Source organism: Natator depressus, chromosome 2, assembly GCF_965152275.1.
Source record: "Natator depressus isolate rNatDep1 chromosome 2, rNatDep2.hap1, whole genome shotgun sequence".
Taxonomy (NCBI): Eukaryota; Metazoa; Chordata; order Testudines; family Cheloniidae; genus Natator; species Natator depressus.
The window spans coordinates 111,609,443-111,624,776 of NC_134235.1; the positions used below are offsets into that span (position 1 = coordinate 111,609,443).

Here is a 15,334-nt window from a genome sequence, read left to right on the forward strand (position 1 = left end):
CTCGAACCCAGAGTAGAGGGCAGGCCCGGGTTCCCCCCAAATCCTCCCAACTCCTGGTCAGACACAGGAGGAGTCGACCTGGACTATGAATTCAGAAAAACGGCCAAGCTGAGGGCTGCCGTGAAGCTCCAAGGCGAGCAAATCCGCCAATAAGCGCAAGACCCACCAAGGTAGAGCAGGAACTTTGTCACAATAGACAGCACTCTTCTGTGACTGCTTAATCCAGACCTGGAATTAGAGACAGTGTGGTGACACCAGCTAGCTCAGCCTGGGGGAGCTAGCACTCCAGGGAAAGTGACAGTGTCCTCTTGCCTCAATGAAGAATGACAGTTATATTCATTAGAGTGCTGACTCTCCTCAGACGCAAGATCCCATCATTTGGATCAGACTAGCTGGCAGCAGCACTTCCTGTTGATAACTGACATGAGCTGCTGCTTTGGGCAGGGAGGGTTTCTTGTCTCCCTGCTTCTCTATTTTCTTATCTGCTTCTCTTCCCCCTCCCCATCACCTTTTGCTTTCTTTTCTCACCCCCTTCTTCCCAGACTCCCTTCCCTTTTCTCCTCCGCTTTTTGTTTCTTCCTATCCCCTCTCCTGCTTGACCTTTTTTCTCTCTTTCCCCCCCACCCCATGGGTTTCCTAATGACTTTTTTTAAAAAAGTAAAATATATATAAATATGCATAATGCTCCTTTTCAGAGGAAGCCGAATGGTGCTAAAGTCATCTTAAATTAAACTAATTGAGACTTCCTTTTGTCCCCAGTGTAAATGCCAAATCCAACATCTGTCCTAGCTCATAATCTCAGCTGAGAACATGCTGCAGGAGCCCGGGCTTTTAGAGGGGCTGTAGCAAGGAAAACAAGAAAACTTGTGCTGGAGATGGAATCTGGAGTCAGTAGTCAATGGGGAATCCATCTGATGGGAGGCCCAGTAATTATTGTGCTTGGATGCAATGCCTCTCTCCTCTCCTTATGTTCTGGGCCAGGGGAAGCAACCTGTCTTTAAACCATGATTTGAGGACTTCAATATCTCAGACATAGGTGAGAGGTTTATCGCAGGAGTGGGTGGGTGAGATTCTGTGGCCTGGATTGTGCAGGAGGTCAGACTAGATGATCATAATGGTCCCTTCTGACCTTAGTATTGATGAATCTATGGCTGTTGGACATGTGCTTACGAAGCCACACATAGGAGGCTTGAAAGGTGTTCCACTTCTTACTTTCACAGCTAAAAGCAATTGTTTCGGTCCAGAAATCCAGTGTTAAAGTCCATATAAAAATCACAAGTATTGTAGTTCAGTAATTAACATGTGATTCTCTCTCTTCTAATCTAGTATTAGAGGATAATGCATGAGAAAGTTGTGATTATGTGGCTGTAATCCCATCAAGGGGGATCCGATGATGTATTAAACTCCAGTAGTTACTCTGTTGCTTATTCTAGCATTCAGCCAGTGGAGAAATTTCAGCATCAGTCTCCAGCATGGCTTGACCTACCTCAACAGTGAGCCTGTACCGACAGATCTAACTTCAAACTGTAACAACACAATTACTCTTTTTAAACAGGCAGGAGTAATATTAATGTGTAGCTTCAGCTACACAGGAAGGAAAGGATTAGGTCTAGTGGTGGAGTGAGGACACCTGGTCTGCTGTTGACTCATTTTGTAACATTGGGCACGTCACATAGGAGGATACCAAGGCACATAAGATAAGTCAAATAAATATAACCCTGGGTGGGAGGGTTAATTGAACCCCCTACTCTGCGTGGGCAGCTGCAGATTCAGCCCACATCCCCCTCACCCACCATACATGCCATACAAACTTTTAAAATATCCAGAAAGGATCCATTAGGTACTCCCCAAAAGGAGTCCCAGTCTTAAAAACTATGTCACAAAGCAGAATGACAGTCCATAGCTGAGGAGGCTTCTTGTCCATTCCCTGAAGGAGACAAGATGGCAGGCAGGCAACCTAAAAACAGAATGAAGAGATCATCACTGCTACCAAAGCTAAAATGAAAGAGTTTTTAATAGAGATTAAGGCACTCACAACCAATTTTCACTCCAAGCTGCTGGCTATTAAAAAAGGCTGACCTAGGTGACATGGACAGTGCAGCTGAAATTGGACTTGGGGGTGGGAAGATTGCTTGGTGATGCTATGTTGAAACTTTGGGCCAGAACCAAACAGCTGGAGACACAAGAGCATATGATATGATCTAGAACAGGGGTTCTCAACCTTTCCAGACTACTGTGCCCCTTTCAGGAGTCTGATTTGTTTTGCATACCAAGTTTCACCTCACTTAAAAACCACTTGCTTACAAAATCAGACAAAAATACAAAAAAGTGTCACAGCACACTATTACTGAAATATTGCTTCCTTTCTCATTTTGTCTGTATGACATTTTAGTTTGTACTGACTTTGCTAGTGCCTTTTATGTAGCCGGCTGTAACACTAGGCAAATATCAAGATGAGTTAATGTAGCCCCTGGAAGGCCTCTACATACCCCCAGGGGTACACATACCCCTGTTTGAGAACCACTAATCTAGAAAACTGATAATATGGTGAATTCTGCAAGAAGGAACAGTAAGAGCAAATAAAAGCCCCTGAGAACATGAAGAATGACAATCTTACTGCATAGTGCAGAATATTAGAGGGGTTTTGAATCTGAGCCCAGTAAGAGATAGGGCCCTCTTTCCCTTTGCCCTCTAGGAACTGTGGGGATTCACAGTATCAATGCCAAAAGTTCAAAAATCATGAGTTAGGTCCCAAACAATCATGAGGTTTTTTTAATTAACTGTTGGGTTCTTTGTCTTTCCCTAGTGGTTTCTGAGCCACTAGAGTCACATTTTCAAGATTTTCTTTACCATCAACAGGGCTAGAAATTTACTTTTACTTTTTTTTTTAATTTGACAAAAGCTGAGACTGTCACATTCTCACTTGTCTCCAGGAGGCGGGGATTTAAGTAAACCTCAAATAATGCAAGATTCATGATAAAAAAGTCACAAGAGTTGGCTACACAGGCATTACCAAAGTGGCATAATTATAACAAGAAGATCTGCTGATGAAAAAACTGCACAGAGTCTGAATAGACCAATTGGGAGAAGCAGCAGAAGAACTAAGTGGGGAAAGAATGTAAGCAGCAGTAGGAGCTTTCTTCCCATTGCAGCTTTATCTTCAGGCCAAATCTTGCAACTGGATCCTGGTGTGCCACCCTCTGACTCTAGTTGCAAGATCCCACTATTTCAGGAGCTGGGGGAGGGAGAGGCTGAGAAAAACAACTATTATGAGCAATAGCAATGCTTCCTTCCTTCTTGTTTTCATTAGCAATATTAGTGGTTGAAGCTTTTAGCAAAGCTGGTTGCATTTATTTGACCCAGCCGAAGACATTCCTTACTGGAACTCCTAATGTCACAGTCAGTAAAGTGATATCCTATTCAAAATGCTTTGCTCAAATGAGATCCTATTACTCCAGTTCTGTATCTGTTGCCAGTCAAGGGCAAGATGACAAACTGAGGTTCTTCCAGCATGTCTGAAATGACAAGGTAATGACTAATCAGCTGATCTAAGAAAGCTTGTTAGTAAGACTTTCTTGCCTATGCAAAAAACAGAAGTACCCATTCAGGCTCCTATGCTCCCCTCTGCTTTGCAGAGAAAGGCAAAGCTATGGGAAACTGTTAGGAAGGGCATTGAGCGAGGCTGGACAGAAAAGCAACTAGGCACTAGCATCCCTCCCGCACCAAGTAATTGCCTCTGCCAAATGCCATGGGGAGCTCAGCTCTGCATGGTCAAAGTGATGCGTAGCAGGGGGGACAATTGGTGAGTTAGGGAACCTCTGTTCAGTGCAGTAAATTCGCTGTTCAGAGGACTCTAATTTACTATCCATTTTGTATTGCAACTCCCCCGTACTGTTTAGCACAAAATCCAGGAGGGGGTGGGATCAGGAAGGTGGTGGAAAGCCAGCCAGTAGCAGCATGCCAGGGCAGAGTGCTGTGATGGGAGAGAGGAACGCTGCAGTAGAGGGTGGGTCAAAGGTCTTCTATTGGTATTAGTTTTCCCACAGATTGTGGCCCAATCACAGCTGTGCTGAAAATGCCCCTGCTTTTTCTATGGTGCCGCCAGCCCCTCCACTTTAAGGGGAAAATGCAAAGCCACAGGTTGAATAAACCTGTTGAGACCTGGGGGTCGTTTTCCACCCTCTCTTCCACAGGAGAGGAAGTGAGTACACGCAGGCCAGAGAACACACATCCTGGAGGTTCATGGTAGAATGCAAGAAGTGGGAACTGAAGCTCTTTGGCAGAGCATGTTGTGTGACCTCAGCTGCACCAGGCATTTGCAAAGAGTTCTCCAGATGAATATTCTAGGCAATGGTCCCATTCTGCCCGTTTTAGTGACCTGTAGCACACATTGTAAACAAAACCAGTGGTATTTGGACTGTTCTAAAGGAGCGGGGGAAATCTTCTCTCTCGCCCCCCCCCCCTTTTTTTTAAACACAATACTGACCTGGAAAAGTATTTAATTATTGTCACTTCATAAATCCACTTCTCTAATACCCATCCTTGCAGCACCGCAGATGCTCTAAGGCTTGTTTTGGCTGTAGGCACCTAACATTTTAAAATTAAAGGGACAGCATGAGACTTCTTTCCATATGTATTTATAAAAAAATATATGTCCTATTCTATTTGCCAGTGCTTTAGATATATTAAAACTGAAATAATTCTAAATTTAATTTTCACCATTAATGGCACTGGTTTACATTTGAACTTCACTCAGTTTGAACAACGCAACTGGATTAGTTCCCCTCTCTGAGTTTCACAGCCAAAGCATAAGGTGGCACTGCCTGGGTTGCAAACTCTGCTGGAGGCTTTAGTTAACTCAAAAAGGTGTTGGTGGAGCAGGGGACACTCTGGTTTCACTGACAGGTCATTAAGATATTTCAATAAATTTTATAATAATTTTAGAAAGCCATTCTCTCTCTTTAAAATAAAATATCCTAAAAGTGTGAACTAAGACAGCTGAGAGTATCCTTAAGAGATTTAAAAGTTCAGTTTGCCTGAACCAAAACAGTAGAGAGTGCTTTTCGCTTTTTCAGGTGAAAAGATGGGCTTGTTTGTGGCTAAGCCAAGGACCAGAAGTCAATCAATTTGCGTTCCATTCCATGCTCTGCCACAGACTTCCCTTTGACCATAGACAAGTCATTTGTGGACTGATTTTCAGAGGTGAAATCAATGGGACCTGCAGGGACTCAGGATAATGAAATGTGACCTCATAACTGTGACCACAGACACAGCGGACAATGAGGATGAAACCTGTGGCTTAAGGAGGACAAGCCCCAATCACTTGAGTTAAAGCAGAAATGCTTTAATTGGGGAAAAAGTAGCAAGCTGCTTAGCTGTTGGGTCCTGCGAGTAAAGAAAGACATTTCCATCTATCCTAAGCCAATGTCTTTCATTGCCACCTCTGAAAATCAAGGAACTAATCTCCCTTTTGGTCTATTGCATCATCTGCCTTCCGGAGCTGTTGTGAACTTAGATTCTCAGATAGAAGGTGAATGTAGTGTAACGTCTAAGGTTTGTTTTCTTCAATTAGGCATTTTTACAGTTCTGTACTGGAAACAACAGTACCTTGTAGAAGAACTTGGGGCTCCACCTATTCTGCTTCAGGGATAAACTGTAGCATACAGAACACTGGCCTGCAGAGCCAAGAAATGTAAATGAAGGGTTTGCCAGAGAATGAAGACATCTCTTTTTCCCCTTATGTTTTCCAGTATTTTTTTAACCCCCCTGTAAGGTACACAGAACGAGCCACTTGCGTTTCTCATGCATAAATGGGCGCGTTATGATGAAACAAGCAGTTTAAAAGGACATTTTCACAAACTAACAACTCTTTACAGAAGGATGTTAAGTGACCCATTCTCACTCTCCACACAAAGATCTGTTCTGACTGAACATCATGGAACAGTACAGCTAAAAGGTTGAGATATCTTGTTTCTTTGCATATTGATTGAAGACGACATTAAGGCACAGTTGCTTGAATGTCCAATGGGAATAGCAATGATTTCATCCACAGACAACCTTTGGGTTGCAGATAGAATAGCTATTTAAACTTCAATGGCAAACTAAATTTGTAAACTATGAAACCACTGTAGGTTTGCTGCACAGTATGTGTATTTCTGTTTAATAAGTATGATACACTTGTATGTATACACACTGTAGGAAACATTGTCTTAAGCCTTCTGTGGTGGGGAAAAGAGAGACTGGCAATCATTGAGTAGAGGGTTTCTCATGGGGCATGTCAAGGTCAGGTGTGGCAGCAAAAGTCAATACAGTACTCAGCAGTTCTTGTCATTGCACGACCTACTGGAGTACAGGAACGGTGGTTCCTGAACAGCACCTAAAGCTGATCAAAGGCAGAGATGACCTTCAGTAAATGGCAACATGCATCAAGACGCAGACTTTACCTCAGCTCGCTCTTCAGAAAGAAGAAAAACAATCCTTTAGGAGACAAGCTACTGTGTTTTTCTCATCCTTCCTCCCCTCCTCCAAATACATATATAAATAAAACCAGAGATGCTTTTCCAAGGGCCAGATTTTGTAGACTGTGTCACAAGTCAGGGCAACCACACCGGTATCCCCCCTCTGCAGTACAGTAAGGACACCCTCTCTAGGTTTCTGGTTCCTCAGCCATCACCTCTCTTGGATTCAGACCCGAGACTCTCTCTCCACTGAGCAAGGTTTTTCCAGACTGCATAGTTCCTTGCCAACACTGCGAGTTCCCCAGCAAGCCAAACCACCTAAACATGTTTGTGTGTTTGCACTTTGCTTTCTCCTCAGAGGCTATAAACAGCACAGTTGCCCACAGTTATAAATTACCACACAAGTACATTTATTCTTAAGATGAAAGTTTTACAGAGCAAACATAGTAAGAATAGAAGACCCTACATGCATGCTAATAAGCTTAACAGAGATCACCCCAGTAAATCTAACAAGGGGTCTGGTCCGTGACAGTCCTTCTAATCCTTCCACAAGAATTGGACCCTCTCCTTTTGACAGGTGGTTCTGACCATTTTCTGGAACAGAAAGAAGGCCTTAAATCAGTTTAAATTCAGGCTATTGATCCAAAAGTCCTTTGTTTGATAGTCTCCAGAGAATCCAGTTTGACCCAGTACATGCAAGCCTCTACAGGTGGCTGTACCTCCCTGGAGGTGTTACAGCCTGAGTGGATTTGTCTAGTCACCCCCATTGGTCTTTGATTCTGAAAGAGCTGTGCTTACTTTCCCCTGTGTGGACTTCCAGAGACCCACAAAATAATCACAGCGACACCCTTTGCATTGCTACATTTGTTTTGTAGCGTTGCATGGTGTTAACTCATCACATATTCACGTGACACTTTAATGCAGCATCAGGATACTCCTATGGAATTATTTTAAGACTCTTTGCCACTTCATTAGTACAATATGTACTCTCATCTCCTGGGAGATTATATATATAAATAAATGATATGGGAAAACATATATTCTCTCCTTCCTTCCCCAGCCCAAATACACTTTCAGTTTATTTGGAGGAACATGGAAAGATATTGGCTGCACCAATAATCTGTTTAGCACTTCTCCTGCTGCCCTGCGTGTGTCAGATAGAACAGGTCTACTCAAAACATAGGATCTCTACAAAAGATGCACATGACTTCCTAAAGAGCTGCAGGTTGAGCAGCACTGTTAGAAATGACAGCCTATCTATGATAGGTTTGAAGTTTCAAGTCCAGCAAAATGAGAAAGGCCAGGTTTGTTGCATTGTGTATTTCCATCACCACCTTCTAACCTTTTAATTCCAGAACAGAACCCTATTCTGATATATGGAAATAGACTATTTTAATAGCATCTGTTCGTGGGATGAATCGGCAGTGGCCCAAATTCTGTGCCATTTCCACTGCAATGCTGAGCAGAAGCACAGAGGAATATGAATGAACACTTTTGTTGAGTGATTTTCTGTCTGTTTTGTTCCAGCTTATTCTCTCCAGTTGGGAAGGAGGCTATAACTTACAGTGTCAGAACCTTGCCAGCGCAGGAGAAGCTGATATCCGGGTGAGGCAGAAACAGCAACTCAGTAACTAAAAGATGTTGTGGTCTATTTCTCTATAGGCTTGGGTGCTATTCCCTTGCATCACTGGCCTATTTAGATTTTAGGCATTAGGATTTTTTTAAAACAAATATTTTTATTTCTGTTTGTTACACAGTGGGATATGTATGTGCTGATCCAGATTGGATGTGTCCTCATTCCCCTCTATAGGGTAGAGAACAATGTGAGAAGTATATTTTTGTTCTGGAAAGGCTTTTACAAAAGTTTATTTCCAATATTTCTGTCTCATCTGGCCTTGCATCATTAATTATCAGAACAGGTGCCAATACAAAATGGAAATGTTTTCTATGGAAAACATAAATCCTTTAATTAAAAACCTATGGTGAAATTGTCCAAGCAAATTTGGGTTCTTATGGGTCCAAACCAGTGCCTGAACCAACCTGAACTCCGGGAATGCTTGGATCCAGATTTTGCATCTTCGGCTCATCTGTAGCCTTGACTCTTTATTACGCACCTTAAAAATTCAAAGTTTTGTCCTTCTACTGTTCCAAATTCTCCATGAACTCTCTCACCTGATATGATTAACCACTCTTCCTTTTCACCCCAACACTCACTCCATTCCTCCATTTTGGCCCCCTTTCTCCTTCTCTAGGACTTTCCACATTTTGGCTCGCAAGGGTCACTCAGACACATTTTCCCACCTATATGATGTTTTTCCTGTTCCTCACTGGGAGATACTACTACTTTAAAATTTTTTTTGCTCCCCCTTGTTTTATAGCCTCTGTGAATCTCACTGCCATACCCTGCTTTAAGGGTCCTGTGAAATTAAGATATTATTAATTGGCATACCTCCCTATGGAGGATCTGCTCCACTGTGTCCAGGGGGCTTTGATAATGGATTATGCTGACTGCCTACTTTCACTACTCTTTTGAGAACTTGTATATTACAACACATTTAAAATATTTAGTCTTTTTTTTCAGATCATGTTTGAAAAGTATTCCAATAGCAACGGTCCCCAAGTCGGCTGCTGTTCAAGTATCCCACTCGTTCATTGTGCTTCACATTCTTCCCACTCCAGTATCTGCCTGTAAAGCCCCCTAGGAAAAGGCTATTGTAACTTTTTGATACAGATGAAGAGCAATTAGAAAGCCTTACTGTGGAAGTTTAGATCAGAAGGTATTTTTAACTGACATCTGTTCAGAAAAATCTTCATTACATGCAAAACAGATTAGAGGGCTAAGTGTACTTAGGGAATAAGAAACTTTTGGCCAAATCCTGCCATCTTTCATCAATGGGAAAATGACTTCAGTGGGAATTTTGTGAGAGCAAGGACTGATTAAGGGTAGCAGAATTTAGCCCTTTACGGACAGACCTTTCTCTCTCTTTCTCTTGCTCATACAGGTGGCCAAGGTGTTGTGGTGGTATTATTTTTCCAAAGTAATTGAATTCATGGACACTATTTTCTTTGTACTGAGGAAGAAAAACAGTCAAATTACTTTCCTTCATGTATATCATCATGCCACTATGTTTAACATCTGGTGGTGTGTTCTGAACTGGATCCCTTGTGGACAAAGTAAGTGGTTCTATCATTTTCTCATCAGTATGTTAAGGGGGTAGATGTAGGGAATTTGCACACAGCTATGCATGTCAATCACGTTAATAGTAATAATAGCTATCTGCAGAATTATTCACAAATCCCTATAAAAGTCAAGGTGAGTATAGAGTCACATGGGCTTATTTTCAGAGGTGCTGAGCACCTGCCGCTCCTATTGAAATAAAAAAGAACTGTGAGTGCTCAGGATCACAGACTACCAGGCCACCAAACTATTGCTCCATGCTCAGATACTACAGTGACGAATAAGGCTACAATTTAGTCACAGGTATTTTTAGTAAAAGACCTGGACAGGTCACAGGCAAGAAACAAAATTCATGGCCTGTAACTTGTCCGTGACTTATACTATAAATACCCGTGACTAAATCTTGGCGGGGGGGGGCATTGCTGGGGAGGCACTGCTTAGGGGGGTTCCCTAGGAGACCACTGCTGCAGGGGTCCACTGATTGGGGGGGCACCCTGGGGCAAGCGGCACCAGCTGACGGGGGCTGCTGAGCAGCGGCTGCTCTGGCCACCCCAAGGACCGCTGCTGGGGGGGCCAGGAAGGTGCTGCTTGGGCAGGGGGCTGGGGCCAGCGGCACCAGCTGTCAGAGGCTGCCCTAGGACCACTGCTAAGGGCTGCCGAGCAGCGACTGCTCTGGCTGCCCCCGGGACCACTGCTCAGGTGGTCCCTAGGATCAGCTGCCCAGGGCCTCCTGAGCAGCAGCTGGTATGGCTGGCCCTGGGGCCACTCCAGCAATTGCTGGTATGGCTGTTCCCAGGGTCGCCCAAGTAGCTGGCTCTGGAGCCAGCTGCCTGGGCGGCACAGAGCTCAGCCACACTGGCCACTGCAGAAGTCATGGAAAGTCACAGAATCTGTGACAGACCCGGTGCCCTAGTAATGAGCACAGTATAAAGTGCCTAGACTGATAGATAGGACCCGATTCTCCTCAAACCAGTTTTATGCAAGTGTATCTCCCTCAAATAGTATAATTGAGAGAAGAATCTGTCCCATAAGATATTTAAGGCAAAATAATGAAGTCAATGGGAATTTCACCCCTGCTGTATAGCACAACATTCAAATGCTTATGAATTTTTGCCTTCTTGCACTAGCAAGATCTTTCATTTATAAATGCGTAACTAAGCATCTGTGACCAGCATAACTGATTTGAAAACATTTAGAAGTACGCAGGCCAAACTGAAAAAAAAAAGATAGCGTACTCAAAACCACTATATAGCAATAAAGAGAATATTCAAACTCCATCCAGGGTAGGCAAAGCCCAGTTTGTTTGCCGATGAGGAGCTGCGGTTACCTATTACCTTAGTGAAGGTTTATGCTTCCCTGTCAAGTGTTCCTATTTCTTGTGAATATTTTAAAAAGTTATTTAACTTTTCAACTTCACACACTACTGAGGAATCATAATTGCATTTGTCACCCAAACTTTGACAAGTCAAGAACTATCATATTCTCAAATCCTCGTTTTGAATAGGTAAGGGCCTGATCCTGCTCCCCTTGAAGTCAGTAGCAAAAATTCCCATCCATTTCTATGGGAAGAGGATTCAGTCTTAACTTCATATGAGGTCTGGACTGTTAGGAGAGAAGGGGACTAAGTCTGCTCTCACTTATACAAAAGTAAATCAGAATTAACTCTACTGAAGTGCAATGGAGTCACACTGTTGTAAAACTGATGAGAAATCAGTATCAGAGTACACCCTGTACTTGGCAGTGTAAATGTGAAGGCTTGTCTACACTTACATTTTATAGCGCTCTAACTTGCTGGCTCAGGAGCGTGAACAATCATCAACAAAACAAGCACGACCGCGCTCGCACTTCAAAGCGCTGCTGCAGGAGTGTTCCCATGGCAGCGCTTTGAAGTTTCCACTGTAGCCATGCCCTGATACATTCACTGTCTCTTAAAAACATTCCTCTCTTTGAATCACAGACCCTACATTCATGAGTTTAGCTTGTTTTAAAGTCCTATTTTGAAGACCTGAAATGTGACTGCATAGTTGGTAGGAAGTCACAGTGATGCAGAGTAATGTGCATTTTATCCAAGTGAAACCAGACGTCTTTGTGACAGAAAATTGGCCTTCTCTAGCTCACTGCACATCAAAAGTCAGGTATAATAATTATTGTTGTGGAATATATCTGCTATTATCAGATCATGTTCATCTTGACTGGAAATTGTCACTGTCTCCTCCCATACCCAAGGGAAATAGTGATAGTTAGACTGCTCTCTCTGCATTCTGGATTAGAGTTGAAAGTGGAGAATTATTTCTAGCATCAAATCAAGTACGTTCTTGTTAGTGGGTAAATTGAGTGAATTTTTTCTGTAGCCTTGTCATCTAAATTGAAAAGAAAATTAATGTTTTAAACTTAGTTTTTAAGCGTTGGTTCCCACATCCCTCAGAAAAGAAGTTATCTCAACCTATACAAAATTCAGCAGCTCTATTTTTAAAGTAATGTGTAATAAGTTCTTATTTTTAATAGTGTAGGACCCAAATCTCCATTGCCTAGTGCAGTCACTTTGATTGTTTGAAGTAGGTGTAAAATGCTCCCACAGACCCTGTGGAGAATTGTGATTTGGCAGTGATTTACACATGCTTTGTACAGGTATCAAGGACTGCTCATGGGCGAGGCAATGGCCGTGCCAGCTTCTGTGCTCTCTTCTATGGCTAACGCATAGGACCTGATTCTCCACTCTGTTCACTTTTACAGCAGCATAATTGCAACACAGAGGAGAATGGTGATGCTTCCCGGGCTACCCTGGGTTTTGAGGCACCTTGCTTCCACCTGCCCCTCACGTGAGGATGCCTTGTCCGTGCCTGCTGGAGTCAGCTCCCCAGCTCCACCGGCCACATGCAACACAAGCACTTGCCTCTAAGCCTCACAGGCTCTGCTGTCTCTTTACAGGTTCACACGGGGCACATTGCAACCCTTGAGCCCCCCCACCCCCACCCCAAGCATCTCCCTGGAATGTCTAGCCCATTCCACTGGACACTCACCATATTCAGATTCACTGCTTAACTCTTCCAGCTGAGATCCCCTCTCCGCTTAACCCACAGTGCTTTGCTGTAACTTTTCTGCCAGATGGAGTGTGCAACAAGACAAGGTTTAACATATAGGGGGGTTCCTCTTACCAGTACAAAACAGAACCATGCTCAAGCCCCCACCCAGTAACCTGGAAAAACTAACCACCCCACCTAAGAGGCAGTACTTCCCCACTCACAAATGCCAAGTCTGTGTGTAACAAAAGAAAAAATTTATTAAAAAGGGAACGGCAACTCCACATTCATTTGGGAAAACACAGCAACCACAATCTGAAAGCATCTAACCCTAAGCAAACACCCACCTGCAGTATGCTGGGTCATGTCCTTTTCCTCAGTTTCCCACCTTACAGGAAACAAATGTCCCTTTAATACACTACTCCCCTTGTCCTCTACTGCACTCCGCTCACAATTGGTTGTCTTTGGTCAGCTACTGTTATCTCTGCCACCACTGGCCACTCACTCCCACCTCTGCTGCTGCTGTCTTTGCTGATACTTGCCATTCACTACCTCTGCAGTGTTGCATTCTGAGGGTCCACCACAAAACCCAGCTCTTAGTGATCTTACCGAGTAGGGGGAACTCAGTTGCTCTCTCTCTCCATTATCTTTCATTGCAACACTGTCTCCACACCAGGTCTAAGGCTTAGCCCCTAGATCTGCTCATTAGTGATTTCAACTCTAGTAACTACTGCACAGAAACAAGGACTCTCAGTTGAGTCCAATCAGCTCTGTCCTTAGACCCTGAAGAGGAGAGGCTCAAAAGGTGTCTAGGATTTTTTAGGCAGAATCTGTACCATCAGATAGGAACACCCATCCCACCCCCATCTCATTTTCACTGGGATTTGACATCCTTAGCCCCTGCTTAGCAAGTGAGTTTCAGTTTAGGGTGACCCCCTTAATCAGGGCATGCGAAGTACAGTTCTGCTGCCCTTTAGTATTATCCTTATTGTATGAGTAAAGTGAATTGTAACCCCAAACCAGCCAAACTTGATCACTTTAGCAAAGCAGCTGTCTGCTGAATACCTAGGCAGAGTGAGTGTGTCAATGCAAATGTGGTCTGCTCCTCAAGTTGTTTCCCCCAGTTCATCATTGGATGTCAGGGGACAGCTCATTGAGACCCTGCTTACATAGATATCAATGTATCAGCGCAGCAGGTCTCTTAGGTGAAGGACCCAGTGTGTTCTTTGCTTCCCAAGATATCCAAGTCACATCCTTTGTTTTCATTCATAAACAGGACACCTACTGGTACTTTGTTTCTTCCTGTAAATTCTGTCTTGTAGATTTTACAACTTACACCTGGAACCTAAGCTCAAGGCAAGTCTATACTACCATGCTACGTGGGTGCAGCTGGGCTGCTGTAGCGTGTCTGGTGACATGCGATGCCAACGGGAGAGGGCTCTTCTGTCGGCATAATTACTCCACCGCCACAAGAGGTGGAAGCTATGTTGGTAGGAGAGCGTCTGCCGCTGACATAGTGCGGTGTGGACGCTGCTTAGGTCACTGTAACTTGCGTCGCTCAGGGATGTGAACAGGACACCCCCCGGAGCAACGCAAGTTACATCCCTCAGACAAGCCCTCAGTCAGCAAATAGGTCTCCATTGTGAGGTAGACAATACACTCATCACCAGACAGGGAGGCGAGTGTCTGTTACCGCCTCGCTGAAAGGAACATGTCCGATGCATGTCACCTCCTGGAGACTTGCCTTAACTCCAAGACCTTAAAAACACAATTTTCAGTATAGAGACATAAGTCCTTAAATATTACTCCTACATGCATTTTGCAACGATTACATCAACAAGTGGGCTACTGGCTCGCGGTGAAGATCTTACGTGTCATCCTTTAGTGAATTATTATGCGCATACATGACTAAGGAATTCCTGTAAAACCCTATGTAGCCCCTGCACCCGTGGCCAGTAGGCACTGAGAGGGCCTTGTGTCACAAGAATCAGACCGATTTGATCTCTGACCAAATGTTAACTTGTTCTGTAGCTGCTGAACATTCTACTAACAGAATGAACACATGTAACTCAGCAATATTGCTACTTCCCGATCAACTATCTCGGCAAAAGTGTACACGGTAAATTTATCCACATCATACAGAATGATAGAATAATATTCAGTTACTGCAATTGATTGTAATGGTGAAATATTGTTTAGACCCAAATTCTGCACTCCTTAAGCAAGCAAAAAACACTCACTGAAGTCAATGAAAGTTTTTCCTCAATTAAGGCAACAGAATTTGCCCGAGTACATGAATTGTAGTCAGACACAGAGTAAAGCTCTCACAGCTGTGTTTAGTAATGGGAGTTGTGCATATTCTTTTATCTTCCCGGGGCATTAGGCTGCTGTTTATTACAACATAATAATCTAAAATAGCGAGTGTTTAGAGCTTAGAATGACAAGACAGACAAAGGATTTTTAGAACAAAGAAGGGATGGCCTACAATCTAGAAAATAAAAAGGAAGAAGGGAGAGAGGAAGCACAGAGTAAAATATACAGCCTATGACATCAAATAAAAAGAAACTAAGGAAAGAAGAAGAGCTGGGTGTATGAGGCACTTCTCAGGACACCCATGGCCGAGTGTCACCTTGTTCCCACTCACCTCCCGCATGAGGGAGACTTGCCTATGCCAGCTA

The 15,334-nt window shown here is 43.5% G+C and overlaps 1 protein-coding gene across 1 annotated transcript in view; it reads left to right on the forward strand.

The window, feature by feature from the left end:
- The window catches only part of ELOVL2 (ELOVL fatty acid elongase 2), an 87,281-nt gene that overhangs the window by 56,084 nt on the left and 15,863 nt on the right, over positions 1-15,334 (forward strand). Inside the window, exons 4-5 of the mRNA XM_074944885.1 lie at positions 7,986-8,063; positions 9,461-9,632. Coding sequence (XP_074800986.1) covers positions 7,986-8,063; positions 9,461-9,632 — 250 coding nt within the window. The remainder of the gene's footprint in view (positions 1-7,985; positions 8,064-9,460; positions 9,633-15,334) is intronic.